The sequence below is a fragment of the Apodemus sylvaticus genome, chromosome 3, assembly GCF_947179515.1.
Source record: "Apodemus sylvaticus chromosome 3, mApoSyl1.1, whole genome shotgun sequence".
Taxonomy (NCBI): domain Eukaryota; kingdom Metazoa; phylum Chordata; class Mammalia; order Rodentia; family Muridae; genus Apodemus; species Apodemus sylvaticus.
This window is the reverse complement of record NC_067474.1, coordinates 102,731,667-102,749,233: the sequence shown is the minus strand read 5'-3', so window position 1 is coordinate 102,749,233 and position 17,567 is coordinate 102,731,667. Positions and strand designations below refer to the sequence as shown.

At 43.2% G+C, this 17,567-nt stretch overlaps 1 protein-coding gene and 1 long non-coding RNA gene across 2 annotated transcripts; one reads left to right on the top strand and one right to left on the bottom strand.

The window, feature by feature from the left end:
* The first annotated feature begins 1,703 nt into the window (after positions 1-1,703).
* On the top strand, positions 1,704-7,350 carry Cdkn2b (cyclin dependent kinase inhibitor 2B). The gene is made up of 2 exons (XM_052176755.1): positions 1,704-2,039; positions 5,324-7,350. The coding sequence occupies exons 1-2, from the start codon at positions 1,908-1,910 to the stop codon at positions 5,582-5,584; spliced, it is 393 nt and encodes a 130-aa protein (XP_052032715.1). The 5' UTR covers positions 1,704-1,907; the 3' UTR covers positions 5,585-7,350.
* On the bottom strand, positions 2,034-17,564 carry LOC127680942 (uncharacterized). Its single transcript, XR_007977039.1, has 3 exons — positions 17,138-17,564; positions 15,632-15,778; positions 2,034-2,178 (listed from the first exon to the last, which is right to left on the bottom strand). It is a non-coding gene; the product is annotated as an uncharacterized LOC127680942 (long non-coding RNA).
* Positions 17,565-17,567: the final 3 nt, after the last annotated feature.

The following is a 17,567-nucleotide window of genomic DNA, read 5'->3' as shown; positions in this document are numbered from 1 at the left end:
CCTGCCTCAAAGCAATTAAGACAGAAAGTGGTAGAATGTGGCACTTGGCATCCTTATCTAGCCTCCACATCTGGGCACACATATGCTCTACACGCAACACACACACACACACACACACAAAGCCTTCTGTGCTACATTTAACTGTGAATTAAATTTCAGAGTAGCAAAGTTTTACTGGTAAAAATATCCTAGAATCTACTTGCTTCACACCCACCAATATCAAGCTGCTGGTTTGGTTCTTCCACTTGTTAGCAAAACACCAATGCCCTTCATTTCAGAGCTCTGGATTCAGCTGTATGTCTTTCCTCCTCTGCCTCCCCTTCTACCTGTGCACACCGGCAACAGTGAATGACTGACCCCTAAAGGGGACGAGGGACAGAAACAGTTTATAAACACGGTTCACCCAGACGCAGACTCCTAGTCTTCTGCTGAGGACTAAGAGTGGAATGGTCAAGAGCAAATAGTCCTAAATGGGGACTCTGACACAAGCATACCAGAGAATGCGTTCTGAAGTCTTTGGTTTTTATCACTAAGACGCCTGGCTTCCTTTAGGACCTCCTTCATAAGCACTCTGAACCTGTTTTGTAAATAAGAACTGCAGGCCATTCTCACACAGCATCTCTGGGCCCAGAGTTGTTTGGCAACAGACATACAGAGTGTGGCTCTCTTCCCGTTTCACTGCAGCAACAGTTGTAACATTTAAAGTTTTTAAAGCAGTCTCCCCTGGGAAGATTAGGGAGCAGCGCTGCACTTGATCTTTACATCTTCAGAGGAGGGTTTAATGACAGGTTCACCCTGTTTAATGACAGGCCCAGCACCACACCCGAGTTTTATTGTTTCATTATTCCTGCATAAATGCTCTTTATTACACATGATAACTAAAAATCAAATACTTGCTGAGGTGGGTTTAAACCGGTAAGAGGCAAACTGAGATATACAGTACACACGTGGAATCGGACCTTAGGGGGCTTTGGAAGGAGGCCTGGTTAGTTATATACTGATTGTCTTTGAACTTCTGGGTTTCTGGGACCCTCCTGTCTCAGCATCCCAAGCAGGTGAGTAAACAGGTACATGTGCAGGGATCTTAAATTCTTATGATCCACTTTTGGGTGTGCGACGTTAACTTTCTCTAAAACATTATCTTTTTTTTTTAACTTCTGAATTACCACCACAGCTCAAGGAAAAAAATTAAAGACAGGCAAAACAGGATCCTTGGGCTGCTTTATTATTTTTCTGGCTGATTAAATAGGAAGGCATTGTCAAAAGAAAAACTGTTCGGTCTGATGCTAGATGTGAAACTCTTATTACGAGTATTAAATTCAAATACCGCCTAGAGATGAACTAGTTTTTCATGACAGATGTCACCCTCAGACGGCTTCAGAAAGTGGAAAATTTCACCCTAAAGGCTTTCTTTCAGCCAAAATTACAAAAGAGCGATTAATGTCTCCAAAGCGAAACCTGCAGGCCTGGGCTAAATAAAGACCTCTGCTCCGCCTGCTGAGTGCAGAAGCACAACTTTTTCAAAAGTAGCCAACCGGCCACGGTAAGTTCCAGACTAGGAAGCTTTTGCGCAGGCGTCTAAGACCTTCCGATTCTCAGATACCGCCCCCCACGCCCATTTGCCTCCTGACGTTGCCAAATGTGGGCGGGGCTAGGCGGGCAGGCGTGGTCTGAGGGGGCAGGGCCGGCGGCGGTGCTGAACGCTGAAGCTCAGTGCCCGCGGGCTCCCCACCCGGCGCAAGTCGGCTGTGCCCTCGGTGCGGTTCCCAGGCGCTAGCGCTCGAGCGTTCCCAGGACGCTCACCGAAGCTTCTGGGTCCCCAGAGAGGAGGAGCCGCTCAGACACGAAGCTGTAGCAATCTCACGGCCGGCAGAGGACCGTTTCTGCCACGGACTGGGGACAAGGGCATGCTGGGCAGCGGCAGTGACGCGGGCCTGGCCACCGCCGCGGCGCGGGGGCAGGTGGAGACGGTGCGGCAGCTCCTGGAAGCCGGCGCAGATCCCAACGCCGTCAACCGCTTCGGGAGGCGCCCAATCCAGGTAGCGGGGTCCCCAGGCCTTACCGGCAGAGGGCGCACGAGCGCGGTGCCCTCCGCGGCTGAGAGCTGTAACTGGGCAACCCTCTGGAGCTGGATGTGTGCGGGCCCGACGGGAGGCAGGTTTTGCAAGAGCAAAAATCCTGAAAAACAAAAACGATCGATCGAAATATCCCTCTGCACTAGATTGGCTTTTTCTTAATTTTGCGAGGCTGGGTATGGAACCCAGGGTCCCCGTACATGCTGGGCAAGTGCGCTACCCGTGAGCAACGTCTCCAGCCTCCGAATCTTTGCAATGGTGGAAAAAAAATACCAATATTTATTCTGCCATCTTTCAGTCATAGAAAGAAGGCCCCGACACTCGGGCAGCAAAGTGGGAAAGGGAGGGTCAGATAGAACGACACGATAAAAATGAGATTGCTGGTTACATGGCCTAGATTCAGGGAATTCCACAAAATTGTAGTGCGTAGGGCAAGAGAGTTCACTGTGAACAACGTTGAGTCTTTTTTATTATCTTTTTCCTCATAAACTTAATCGCATTCATAGGACTAAGGATTTCCCCCAACCCAGCACTTAATTCCTTGTATGCGGGCAGTAACAGGGTATAGTTTTTCACTGTTTAATGTGAGCAGGCAAAGCCCTCCCAACAGAACAGTTGAGTCCTTTCGAACGACAAAGGGGTTCACTAAACATTCTATTGATTGTTGAGATACATTTGTTCAATGTTTACTAATCCTGCTCTAATTAGTATTGATATATTTCTCGAAGATCTAACACAATGCTTTGTGCTCTCCTGTTGACTGATGTAGTCTCCGTTTTCATTCACCTAACCTTCCGTCTCTGGGACTATGAAAATCAGCGCTCTCATTAATAGTATACTTTAGGAAAATAAGTACCAGTCCTCTTCAGTTCTACGAAAAAGAGGTGTTTAACAAAAGAATGTTTTAAAAGTAACAAAAATAATTGTAAAGTGGGTATAAAGACCTTATAAAAATTTTATTTACAATTTTTACTAAAAACTTTTAAAATCTTTTTGTAGCTGTAAAAATAGCCCTTAGCTCACTAAAAAGAAAGAAAAAGGTTGCTGTGTTTCTTGAAGGAAGGAAGGAAGGAAGGAAGGAATGTTTCTAACGTTAATATAATAAAAACTGGTACATGACCACTGCCACTGTGTAAATTTCAAAGCACATAGGCCCACCAGAACCAGTGACTGTTTAGGACAGTTAAATACCAAAACCTGTTTTATGACTAACTTAAAATGAAGAAGCAAATGTTTGCATAGTGTACAGTATACAGAAATAGCTGCAATGGGGATTACATCTTCAAAACATTGTTGTGTTTTTTTAATTATGCATCTTTGTGATTTAGGTACCAGTCAAACTTCTTATTCAGAAAAAAAATATCACTTACCTTTAAAATTTTTGTACAATATAAATGAATGTTAATTTCATGTTACAGTGTCTGTTCACTGTATGTCTACACTTTCCACTGTATATCATACTAGGTTAAAATGTTATGAGATGCTAAGTAATTTGTTTCCCTAATGTTCTATAAGCTTGGAATGCGCTGACTTCCTCCTGATCTCCTGTGCTCAAATGATCAGAGCACAGTTTGTGAGTACAGACATCCATGACACTGAAGGAGCAAAACCTTTTTAAAAACTGCCTTGTTTATTGTTTTCTCCTGTAAAGCACGGCTCTAACTTCTTTAAAAAAAAAAAATCACCATTATATGGTGTCCTCATTTGCTTTCTGTTGCTGTGAGAAACACCATGGACAAAAGGAGCTTGGAGAGAGAGGGCTTTATTTGGCTTACAATTTTTTGGCTTACAATTATTGCTACAGTGCATTTCTGATGGGAGGCAAGGCTGGAGCCAAAGCAGAGATCATGGAGGGACACTGCTTACTGGCTTGCTCAAGGATCAAATTCAGCTACCTTTCTTCCAGGACCACATGTGGGGCACACACCCAGAGTGAACCCCCTCCCAGCATACACATTTGTCATTAACCAAGAAAATGCCCAACAAATTTGCCTACAGACCAATCTAGTGGAGGCTTTTCTCAGCTGAGCTTCCTCTTCCCAAATGACTGTGTCAAACTAACCAGTACATGTGGTTGGTTAGACCTTGAGGGCTAGAGGACAGCAATATAAAACTTTATATATAAAGCCTGGTTTCTGGTGTCCTGCCTGCAAGGTATTCTAGGGCAAGGTTGGTACAAACTGTGAGAATAACCAACCAATAATGCCTGACTTTGACTAAAGGCTCACTCCACGAGATAGAACTGACTTTGCTCAAGTGACCAAGATCCAGAGACTATAGCTTAGTAAACTAGGGTAAAATCAAATAGATTGTTCAAAAAAAAAAGTAGCAATAAAATGACTTCTAATGACATTCTGCTGTACTTAGACATGTCTGGCCTTGTTCAGTCATAGAGAAGCTTCCTCCTACAGCAGATGTGAACAGATACAGAACCCACAGCTAGACAATATGCAGCAAGTGAAAGCCCTTGGAACACTGAGTCTTAAGTGGGCACCTCCATCAACTCCCTCCCTCACGGTTAAAGGAACCCTGCAGAAGAGAAGGTAGAAATCCTGTGAGAACCAGAGGGGATGGGGGAAACCAAGGAAACAAGGTCCTCTAAATGACCAAAGCTCCTAACAATTCAGAGACTAGGCAGGCGGTCTGGGTCTGCACTGGATCCTCTGTGTATATATATTATAGCTCCCAGTTTAATGATTTTATAGAACTCCCAGCTGTGTGAAGGAATGGGTCTCTTGAGCCTTGTACCTGCTCTTGTGCTCTTTTCCCTTCTGTTTTGTTCAATTCAGATGTATTAGTTTTTGTTTTATCTTATGTTTTATGCTATTGCTTAGAAGCTTGTTTGTTTTCTAAAAAGAGACAAGAGGGGAGCTAGGGAGGACCTGGGAGGAGAGGGAGGGATATCAGAAGCAGAATTTATGTGAGGGGAAAAGTCAATTTTTAGGAAAAGGGTAAAAGTAAAATAATTAAAAAAAAAAAGTTCAAACCAAGCTAATAAATCACTTAACGAAATAAGTCTCTGTTGTCCAACATTCCATATAAGAAATAAGCCATTTCTCTGCCCTTTCTTATTGCTTCACCTGTGGAGAATAAAATGGAATCTATGTTGAGTTCAGTCTAGGCTATAATGGGTGGGGAGTGGATTGCGAGAAACCAGACACGGAAGCTAGCAAGCACCCCCGGGGGCCACCTCTGCTGGAAATGCCAGTTGCATAACCTCTGAGCTCTTTCTCTTCTTTTTCCCTCAGGTCATGATGATGGGCAGCGCCCAGGTGGCAGAGCTGCTGCTGCTCCACGGAGCGGAACCCAACTGCGCCGATCCTGCCACTCTTACCAGACCTGTGCACGACGCAGCTCGGGAGGGCTTCCTGGACACGCTTGTGGTGCTGCACAGGGCAGGGGCGCGGCTGGATGTGTGTGATGCCTGGGGCCGCCTGCCTGTAGACTTGGCTGAAGAGCAGGGCCACAGTGATATTGCGAGGTATCTGCACGCCGCCACCGGAGATTGATTCCAGGTTCCCTCAGCCTCCTGCAAGGACTTTTTTCTCCCCAGCCCCATCTAGGAAGACTGCAAGCATTGAAGAGGCTCAGCAGCGCACAGCCTGCAGGCCTTCCAGAACCTGAACCCTAGCCAGGAAGGAAAAGCCAATCAGAAATAACTTCCTACATATTTTCTGCAGCTGCATCTGGCCCTAGATCCTCAGCCTGAAGCCAAGAGGATCACCAAGGAGATTTAGTATTGTATGAAGTTCCCCCGGGGTGGGGGGCCCTATACCTTTCAGGACTTGGTGTAAAATAGCAAGGGAAATCCTTGAATCTCCACAAGAACCTGCTGCAGCGGGGAACTGGAGACAGCTTGACATTTGTTGGACATTTGGTGGGAGCAGTCAGTACCTTCCCCTGTGAACTCAAAATGCAGATGGTCCACAGATTAGAGGGAAAACCTGGAGCGCAGATGAGGCACTGAAGTGGTTTTGTGCACTGTCCTGTGTGGGGATTCACCTGCAAAATGGCATTCATAGAAACTGAGGAGTCGCCTCCAGCTCCACAAGAAAAATTGTGAAATTGAAGGCAACAGATCTCCGCTAAACTGTGACCCACAGCTGCCTTGAGGCCTGGGTCCTGACATACTCAGCAGACTAAGGCCCAACAGGGAATAGTAGTGTGCAGCAGTTTATGCAAAATAGTTTAAGAACCGCTTTAGAAATGTCCTACTTTTGAATTGCTCTTTAGTAACAGTGTATTTAATGAGGAAAACTTTTAACAGTATAACTTCTGCTCCTCTGCAGAGGTGAGACTATAGTGCAACTTGGTTTTGTTTGGTTGTTTTGTTTTGTTTTTGGTTGGTTGGTTGGTTGGTTAGTTGGGTTTTTTCCCATTCTTTCCTTCTCTTTCAAGGCAGTGCTTTCCTCTGTGCCTAAAGCTAACCTCAAGTCAGACAATGCCTGCCTTAGTCTCCTACGTACTAAACTCACAGCCTGTACCCCTCCTGAAATACAGCTTCTCCTGAAACTGTAACGCCCGCACACTCCTAGAGGCAAAGACACCTTGCTTCTGTCTTTAAGCTGTTTCTCTGTTCAGTGTTCCTGTATAATGTCTCAGGGGGACTATTCTAGGTTTCCTGTTGGATGACAGGTCTGCTTATCTAGTTGGTTACCTAGGGCTACTTCCCAAAGGTTACTAAAAAGGAGATTGAATATGAACATACTGAAATCAAATGATGACTTATGGGCTGTATTTCTGCCTACTGAACAAAATGTGGATGCACTCTGGGGGCTTCCAGCGTGGCTTGGCTCATTTTGCATTGAAACAATTGATACATCATTGTTTTAATAAAAAATAAACAGGATAGGTAGACTCCAAGATATGGAAGATTTGGCATTAAAGTGTATTTTCAGGGTGGACAGCTGGCTCAGTTCAGTTCCAAGAATATATAACATAATCACTTATACCTCCAGTTTCCAGGAGGATTAAAACCTCTGCCACTAGAGAAACCTGTATTCTTGACACTTGTGCATACACACCCCAACACACACACACACACACACACACAATTAAAAAAAAAAAAACTGGAACCTGGAAGGATCTCCATGGTTAAGAGCCTCTGCTGTTCTCCAGAGTTTGGTTCCCAGCCACGGTAACAGGTCCAGGATATTATGACCTCTGCAGACACCTATCCATGGCATACACTTATATTTTCACACAGATATTTTAAAAGTTCATGTATTATCATGCATTTACCACAAAATTCCAAATATTAAAAGATTCAAATGTTCACTGTTTGTCCTTTGTAATAAATCCAAATAATGATTTCAATCATTTATCCTTAAAATCTGTTTTCTTATAGTAAAATGTAAGACTTACACTTTATGTTTCTAGGTGTCAAATAAAGTGAATATTCATCTAAAATACAGAAAAGCAACCTCAGAGTAGAAAAGAGGTGCCTTTAAACTAAATACACAAAACTTCCCTATCAATTTTTTTCTCTAATATATTAGCAAAGATGAGTCATGTCATGTCCATAGCTATTTTGGAAGGATAGCATATTTATTAATACAGTTTACATTTACAGTGGGCATGCTTTAAAACATATTTGTTCCTTCAACACTTAAACCTTCCATTGTGTGCAAAAGTTAAGTCAATTTGGCCCCCAAATGTGAGTCTTTTAAAGTTTACAAATACTGGAACTTCCTTTACTTGTGGAACAGGACACTGGCAAGTATGGTATCTGGGGAGCCACATTTACAGAGTTTTGTAGCCCTGTGCATTGTGTAGCATCTGAAATGTAGTTGGCCCGATGCTTATAAAGACAACTGTAATTATTATCCAAGGGGGGAAGCAAAACTCATGATTGCAAATATCAATGTCTATTCATTGAAAATCAAGTTTAAGGGAATACGAAGGTTCTACATGTGTGCAAAAGATAGTTTACCTCTCCCCTTACTGTTTGAATTATAAGTGAATAGGCACAGTCATGTCATGTCCATGTTGTGTGCACTTGTAGAGTATAAAATGTTAGGATTCCTGAACACATCGAAGAATGGCTGAATCGAGCTAGTTAGCACATTCACCACCTCAGGCAGGATTATTTTTCTGAAAGGTCAGAAAAACAGAGGTCACGAGCCCTTCCATGTATGTTAGACTCTGAAACTCACCAAAGCAGTTATTTAAAGGGTAGTTCCAAAGGCAGAAGAAGGGTGGGAGGCATGTTGCAAAACTTCACACCAGAAAATGTTTGCTTTTGTCTTTGATTCTATTAAGTAGTAAGGGTATGTGTATGTGCAGATTTACACATCTGCCACATCAGAAAATTCCAGATGCTCTTATCACAGTGACTACACTTTTGTGGCAACTGTACCATCCTGTACCAAATCATGAATGATACATGGGTAAATATTTTTCTAAAGTGCAGAAAATCACGATCTCCTTTACCTTCTGGGGTGGCTCTTCTCATATAAAATCTTGAAAATACAGAGAGTGTATCCAACATGCTTTTACTCCCCCAAAGAAACTCAAAACTCAAAATTACTGGAGCAAAGCTTTCATCTTTGCCTAGCCTTAGACCTCCTGCAGCCTTTGGCAAGAGACTCCTCCTCTTGGAGTGGGCTCTGAGTCCTCTTTAACTCTTTCCTTCCCAGCCTTTCCACTATTAAAAACAATGATTTCATAAAATTTGAAGGCAAATAGATGGAACTAGAAAATACCACACTGAGTGAAGTAACCCAGTCACAATAAAACATACATAGTATGTACTCACTGATAAGTGGATATTAGCCCAAAAGCTAAGAATACACATGGTACAACTTACTGACCATATGAAGCCCAAGAAGAAGGAAGACCAAAGTGTGGATGCTTCAGTCCTACTTAGAAGGGGGAACAAAATAATCACAGGAGGTACAGGGAGGGGGATGTAGGAAGGAGAAGGAAGGGGGAGGGAAAATCGGGGACCGGATCTGGTGTCAGAGGAGATGGGGAGAAGTACAGAGGGTCAGGAAATTGCGCGGCGGTGTATAGCAGTGGGGGATGGGGAACTGGGGGTAGCCACAAAAAAGTCCCTGCTTTCCCTTCTAGCCTATCCCCACTCTTTTGTGTCAGCCACTGACACACAGAATCACTTCCTACCAGGGACCCCTGAGGCTACACTGAGCCCGACTCAGGTGGTTTTCAGTACCCTCCCAACTCCATTCCTTCTGCATAATTATTCTTACCCCCCCCCCCAGTCCACCAGCAGAAGTCCCTCCTCCCATCCCAACTGCACTCTCCAAGGACTCCGTCTTTTGGTACACCCTGGTACCCCTAGCTCTTCCTCCTCAGCCTCTCCAGCTAGCCCACCTCTATTTCTGTGTGTCACTCATCAACCCACAGAAACACACTATCAGGAAACCCCGCAGTCACCACACTTGCCTGAGATCTCAGAGTGGACAACAGCAGCCAAAGAAGGGAACACTCACCCAACAACGATGAGATAAGATTTGTATACCAAGAAACACCTCAAACACAACTCCAGCTGGCTAGATACAAGCCGAAAAGCACATCCAAGATAATATGCCTCCCCCAAAAGCCAGTAACCATTGCAACAGACCCTGAGAAATTCAGTTTAGCTGAAGCATAAGATTAAAGGTCTCAAAATAGCAAATATAAGTACCTTAAGGAGGGTATGCATTAATGAAGACTGAAAACACAAATACTTGAGTGAAGTAATGAAAATATTTCAAGACACTAAAATAGAAATGGAATCACTAATGAACATTTCCAAATTGAAATGAACAACATTAGAATGTGAAACAAAAAACTCAGATATTTCTCTTAGGTGAAGAATAACTTATTGCTCAGTCCATGAAATAGAACTCAAACCTGACACTGCTAAAAATCACACAAGTGGTCAAGAACCTAGTACTACAATTAATCATGACCTAGTAAAATACCTACTGTCGTTATTCTGCTAAAGGGGCATAGCAATAAAATGACTCCTAATGACATTGCTAGCCTGTGGATCAGTGAGTGCCTCAGAGAAGCTGCTTCTTACAATAGTCAAGAACTAAGGGAGTCCCACGACTGAAAAAATGTGAGAGGCCTTGACATACCCAATCCTAAATGGGATGCTTTTATCAAACCTCTTCCTTCAGAGCTCAGGGAGCTGTGAGGAAGAGAAGGCAGAAAGCCTGTAAGAGACAGAGAGGGATGGAGGACATCACAGAAATTGTCTTCCAGACCAGAGGACTGATGATCTCACAGGACTGTGGCCCATGCACAGGTTCAAGCACTAAAGGAATGAAGTGGACACTGGGTCCCCTCCTTAAACCTATCTACAGTCGACACCCATTGTCCAAGGCAAAATCAGTTTTCTTCAACAGTCTCTCTGGCTGTATCACCCCACCTTCAGGGCAGGCTCCCTGAGCAGATGGCCAGCAAAACAGAACTCAGTGGTATTTGTGTTTCATTGGTCTTTTCTTCGCCTGTTTTGATTTGGGGGGGGGGGTGTTAGGGGGTTTGCTTTTGTTACTTGCTTTTTGTTTGTTTTTGAGAGACAGAAATAAAAGTTGGACAGGTAGGAAAGTAGACAGGCTCTGGGGAGAAAACATGATCGAGATGTAGAAAAATGTTATGGACTGCTTATTTTCATACTGGGCTGTAAGAATAAAAAATATAATTCTTATTTACACCTAAATAATCAATAGTAGCCAAAATGGAATTTTAGGAATATATTATTTAAAATAGTTTCAAAGAAAAATCACACAAGTAGTAATATAAACCTCCCATTTAACTTATAAAATCCCTTAGCTTCTCCTTCATTTATTTTGGTCCAAAATATTTGAATTTGCTAATTTGAGATTGACTGTTATTTCATTCCCAATTTAAAGAAATGTATCATTCTCAGTGCCATCAGTCACCACTTCAGTAAAGCCAACATACATACATTTAATACATTCTCCATTGCTCTTCACAGAAAAATTTTGTAAAGTTATGTATGATAGTTAATAGAGTTTAACTGCCTTTGCAATGAAAGATAAGCTAATTTCCTTTTATGTTCTCCCAGATGCTGGTTATGGCAAGTTATAAACTTCGCTGTGGCCAATACTGAGTCACTCTAAAGAGGACAAAGCAGTGGGATTAAATCTCCACAGAAGTTACAGGATACATCTGAAGCAAGCAGTCCGTGAATGGCAGTAGCCAATGTCCCCAAATGTAAGGAGTCTGTGCATGTGGCAGTAGCCGCATTCTGACTTGCTGGGTACATTCCCATTATTAGCATGACTATGAACTAATTTATGAAAACTCAAGTTGTTACTTGGTGTCATTTCAAGCATTCAGTTATTGCTATTGGTGATTTGATGGACAGACTATCATATAGTTTTAAAAATAAGATAATTTCAAACTGAGAGATTACTGGAAGAAACAATAGCAATCGAACCTCAGTAGTTTCAACATATTCTCCCATTCTACTTGTAATCCCTGCAGAGAGAGGAAAGGGTGGGAGTAGAAAAGCCAGACACTGCTTCACTTATTCTTTTAACCACAAGTGGCTTACCTTGTGGCTGGTTAGTCACATGGCTTTAATGAGTCTCAATTTCTGTTAGGTATAAATATGGAAACTGTATCAGGTCCTTTCTGCAATCCTATCATCACTAAAGTTCTACGCTTCTTGAATCTCTCCATAGCTGACAGTGATATATGTATGTCTGTGTATGTAAATAGGTAAATCTGTGGGCTTTATGAATATTTATACTGGGGCCCTGGGGCAAAGAACCCTTTATAATATTACATACTCTTTTCATGGAGAATTCTACCCCTGAACCACCCACGTGCTGTTCTGGCTCACTGAAAAATTAACAGGCAAGTCAGACGAAAGCTGGTACAATGGAAATAATTGGCTTAATTTTTAAAGTGTTTCTCAATTCATCTTAGTTTAGATTTTTCGGTCGCTTTTTCTATTTTCTCGTGCTACTCAGACCTAGTTTCTTGTAGTAAACTAGGCGGGCAAGTTCAATAGAGAAAACAATATGGGAGTTAACCATTCTAAGTTAACAAAGGACACTGAAAATATCATTGTGGTGTGAACGTATGTCAAGGCTTTCTGATATGTGTTTGTGTAAGAATTCAGACAGAGAGAAAATGGAAGCTGGAACAGATTCCATACTCCTACCTTTTCACAAAGCTGTCTCCTTGCTCTTCCTGAAAACTTTGTCTTTCTGGGGACTTCATTCTCTTCTGCCCCAGTTATGTAGTACTGAGCTACAGTACCTTATCCGGATTTGCAATACCTGTCAATGGACTCCCAATTCAGAGGGTAATGTGAGAGGTTTCTGAACCTTCCTGAGAAGTGTAATACTGTTAAATTTGGTCTTGTTGTTGTTTCTAAGTATGTTGTAAATAATTTCACTGTATGCTGCTGCATATTTTATAATATGTTGAGAAGAGATAATACAAAAACATTAATCAGTGACAATACACTTACAAATACAAGGACAGGTCAATATGTTACTGGCAACAGTTTTTTTTTTTCCCCAAAACTAGGAAGATGTGTAGTCAGTGGCTCCCTGCTTCATCTAGCGGTTAGGATGCTTTCCCCTTTCCTCCTACACAGAGGTGTGCCCCGCTGTTTCCCGTGCCCACACACCACCTGGAGTCAGAAGCTATACCCTTGTCTGAAAACTACCTGATCATCGCCTATGACCACCTAGTCTCCAGACAGCCACCATGATACTGAGTTACCACAGCTTACTCCACGATTCGCAGTGGCTTTTGGTCTGTTTAAATCCTAAAGTATACAGAAAAATGAATGATGTTTTCTTTCTGAGAAAAAAATTAAATATTATTCTATTCTACCTCTAAGTATTTAGTATATTTATATCATATTTGGTATATTTAGACATGATGGTGTTGCTCCCATTAGTTACTGGAAAGCAGCAGATATGTATGCATATACGTATACAACATGTTTTTCACACATGAGCTTTAAGACTAGACTTGCTGATTCGAAACCTATGTAAAATATATGAGTATACAGGACCATCTAACATGCAGCTTCCTATACTTCTGGAAAACTACTTCAAAAGACTGGAAAAATTCATATTTACTAATCAGCTCCACATTTACTAAGTAATAATTGATCTGTGGTAGTCACTATATTGTGGATAGCAGACTTTGAAACAGTTCAGAAAAGAAGCAAGTGTTAAGTAAAAATCTGAGACTTAGGGAAATAGGAAAGGGTAGATTGGAGAACAGGGGGAGGGAATAGAGCTTATGGGACTTTCGGGGAGGGGGGATCCAGGAAAGGGGAAATCACTTGAAATGTAAATAAAGAATATATCGAAAATAAATAAATAAGAAAACTGAGATCAACTTAAAAAAATCTGAGACTTTTTAAACTATTCTTAATATCCAAAGGTAACAGGTTACTCAAAAATGCATCATTCCAGAAAGTAATTATATATATATATATATATATACATATAATACACATATATACATATATATATATATATACACACAGATATATATGTTTGTGTGAATGTGTGTAAATGTAAACACCTAACACATTTAAAATACAAGTAGGATCACACTGTTCTAGTACTTCCTCTCTCCGGCTTGCCTGAGCTCTTTGACAGTTCCCAACTGCCCACTCACACAGATGCACTCCCATTTTCACAGTCTTGTATTTGTAGCTGAGTCCCAGTTTGGTTGATGAGTCGTGGTTTTCGAAAACAAAATGTCACCAATAGAGCATGTCCTGTGTTTATTCCCTTTTCTTTTGCTACTGTACACTATTATAAAGAACCCTTTCTCCACATTTCCATGATCCAGGCTAAAATATTTTGAAGTGAAATTCCTGCAATAAAAGGAACAGCTATATCTATATATGTGTGTTTGCTCACAATTTTTCTTTATACACATACACTTCCCCATACTTACAGATATGTATGTATGTACATATATAACATATTTTCATATATGAGCTTTAAGACTAGACTTGTTGATTCAACTTATGTAAAATATATGACTATACATAACCATTTAACATGCAGTTTCCTATATTTCCATATGCTGTCTGTAAGTATAATATGTATGGGTAAATATTTTCAGATATTTGTGTATTTCTGGATACTTACTTGAATTACAAGAATGAAACACATGAATCTAAGGGTACATGTGTGCCTACAACTTTGACACAAAGTGTTTCCAAAATACCAAGTTTTAATAGCAAGTTCTAATAGCATCCAGGAAGACTGTGTCCTGACAACACTGTCACCTTATTCTCTCTGCCACTTACAGCTATATGCCATTGTTTCTGCTTACATTATTTTATTGCTATTATCTTTTCAGTTAATTTTTTGGCCATTTGTATATAACATAATTTATATTCTTTGCAGAACATTTTGCATTTCAGATCTCCATCTCTGGGGGGCTTAAAAGCATAATAATGTCTTTTAGGCTTTGGGTGGTTTTGTTTTTTAATCTTTGGTGTGAGTATATGGGTAAGGGCACATGTGGGGAGATCAGAGAACAGCCTCTAAGGTTGGTTGTCTTCTACCTTATTTGCTGCTCTGTGTGCCAGGCTGACAGACCCTTGGGAGATTCTCCAGTCTCCACCCAACTCCCAGTTGTTGAAACTGGGATTACAGGGGCAGGCTTCTATGCCAGTTTGAGCTCTGGGTATTCAAACTTGGGCACTCATGTTTGTAAAGGAAGTGCTTTTATCCATCAAACCATCTCCTCACCCCTTATTTTGGATGTTTTAAAACAAGGTCTCCCAGGCTGGCTTCAAATTCATATTCTTCCTGCCTTGACTTCTACAGTACAGGTATTATAAATATATGCCACCATGCCCAGTTACTCACTGGCCTTTTTTTTTTTTAACTGAATAAGCTCAAGGAGTGCACATATAATCATGTTCCTGTGTACAGATGGATGTGTGAGGATCCACGTGCCTGTGTAGAGGTTAAAGATGAAGTCAAAAGTCAGTCTTCCCCACTTTACATACTGAGGCAGAATTTCTCACTTGAACCCAACTCACTGATTTGGCCAATCCAGCTAGCCACCTTGTTCAGGGAATCTCCCTTCAACTCTGTAGCAGTGGGATTACAAGGATCTGAATTCAGTCCCTGTGATAGTGTAGCAAGTGCTTGATCCATTGAACCATCTCCCCAGTCAGCCCTGTGGTATCTTCCTTGTCTTCTGTGTTGCATCTGTGTCCCTATAATGCTGATAAAATTAGTAATCGAAGTTTGTCAATTATAAAGCTGAGATGGGGCTCAGTGATGGGAGTGTTTGCCTGGAACTCTGGGTTCTATGTCTAGAACCCCTCAAAAAAGGAAAAGGCTCCCCCACTCCCCACCCCCAGAGATGAAGGTCTTCCCTAACATTGTGTGGGGAGGAGAGAAATATTTCCTCTACTCACTACAGAATGAGTTTGCTAATCCAAAACAGAATACTGTTTTACTGTTTTCTTTTATAAAAGATACAAAACTGTCAGTTTTCTAGACCACTGGGAGACAGCAAAGAAAAGTTCCAGCTTTCACTGATTCTGTTAGCAAAGTGACTCACAGATAACTCACTTTCAGTTGTCTCTCTCTGGTTCTTTGACAACAGAAAGAGGCATCACCACCTGGTGATCCAGTGGTCATCCTGAACTCTAGCCTGTTCACGGGAGGCCAAGGAGTGTCCAAGACTTGAGCTTCTCGCTTCTCGGCCTGTCTTGTCGCCTGTAAAATAAGGACAGAAGTCTGGAATTCAAAGGACAACTCTGAAGATAAAATGGGTGCTTCGAGTTCAAGTAAAAATGCATATTCATTATCAGTTCATTATTAACTTTAATGAAGAGCACATAGCCAAAAGTCACTTAGAACTCCGATACCTTCATGATTGTATCTACACGAAGATGAAAACAGACAATTAATTCTCATCCAACAGATAGAGAACAGACATCAGGCAACAGGGGATGGAACTTCAAAGTCCAGATTTTCTCTTCAAAGAAGAGCTATTGTAGCCCTTTTACTCAAATGGCAGTCCTGCCAAGTGGGAAACTGCTGTATGCCAAGATACCTGGGGGAAGAGCAGCTTTTTGGAGTGGGAGAAAATTCTAGGTAGGGTAGTCAGAAGCCCCAGGACCAACCATGGTATTGGAGAAATTCAAATTCTCTGTGAAGCTAACCCAAGGTATGCACTGGTTTGGGTGTTGTTTTAACCCTACTGATACTCAGGGGGTCCTTATAAGAAGCCCTCAAAACTCATTTTATTTAGTGGATCCATTCTTCTGTCCTAGATTTGAAAGGTTCTACTGCAATGTCACACACACCAGGGGGAAAGACGGAAAAGCAGCAGCTGGCCCTGCCCTGCCCTCTCAGTTACAGCAAGGCTTTTGCTTGTTTAATCTGGTTATTCCCAGGTCTCATTCTCCTACATCTAGTACTGGCATTTGGAGTCCGTTCTGTAAGACCCTGCCAGCTGTCACCCTGCAGTGGATTGCTACTTTACTGCGGCCTGACCACTAGGCCCCAGCTCCTAACCGAGAAACCACCAAGTCTCAGGGCTGCAAATCCAGGTTCCAAAAGCTAGCCTGGGTCCCACTTCATCTTGCACAGTTGGGCCACCCAGACCAGCTAGACTCCCGCTGGTGAACTCGGAACAGGTCCATCAGATGGCCCTCTGTCCGGTGAGCACTGACCCTGGGGCAGGCCTGCTAGATCCTGGGCTTGACTTCCCGCTTTCTCAAGCTCCGAGCACCGGACCCGCGCGGAGCCAGGAGTGACCAAGCTCGCTCCCTCTTTCCCCGGCCGGCGGCCCGATCAACTCGGCCCTCGGTTCAACCGCTCCTTTTTCTCCTTCCCCCCCCCCCACTTTTCCGGTTTCGCGGGGGCCGCGGTGGAAGCGGAGAGGGAGGCGAGCAGGCAGCGGGGAAGGGGGCAGCCGGGAGGGGGGAGGGGACCGGAGAAGGAGGCGACGCGGGGCGGGGAAAGAGGAAGAGCCGGGGATGCTCGCGCTTAAAACCGAAAATAAACAGTCCTCGGGCTGCGGCCTCGTGTCAGCCCGACCGCGCGGGGACCTGGCCGGGCCACACTTACCGGTCCGCAGCGGCGTGCAGTCCCTGGTCAGCTGTACACGCAGCGGCTCTTGTCAGCGCGCTGTTCGCACCGGAGGAGCGCGTACCGCTAGCGTTCAAAACGCCCGCGCGCATCCTGATTGGCGGGCCGGCCCAAGGCAGGCCTTGCTGATCTCCCTTTTTTTCTTCTTTTTACAGCTGGATTCGGAGCGGGACCTCGCTAAGGGGCGTCAGACTTAGACGGAGGAGACCGGGACCCGAAAGTTAACCAGAGCGAAAGCAGACCCGCGCAGGAGACGTAGCCGGCCCGCCGCAATAGGACACAGTTACAGCTAGGGGGCGGGTGGTGCGCACGCGTCCCGCGGCACTGGCTGTCACCGCGATGGGTGGCGAGCGCAGCGAGCGGGATCCGGAGCGTGCCCTGCGCGGGAGGCAGCGGGACCCCGGATGCG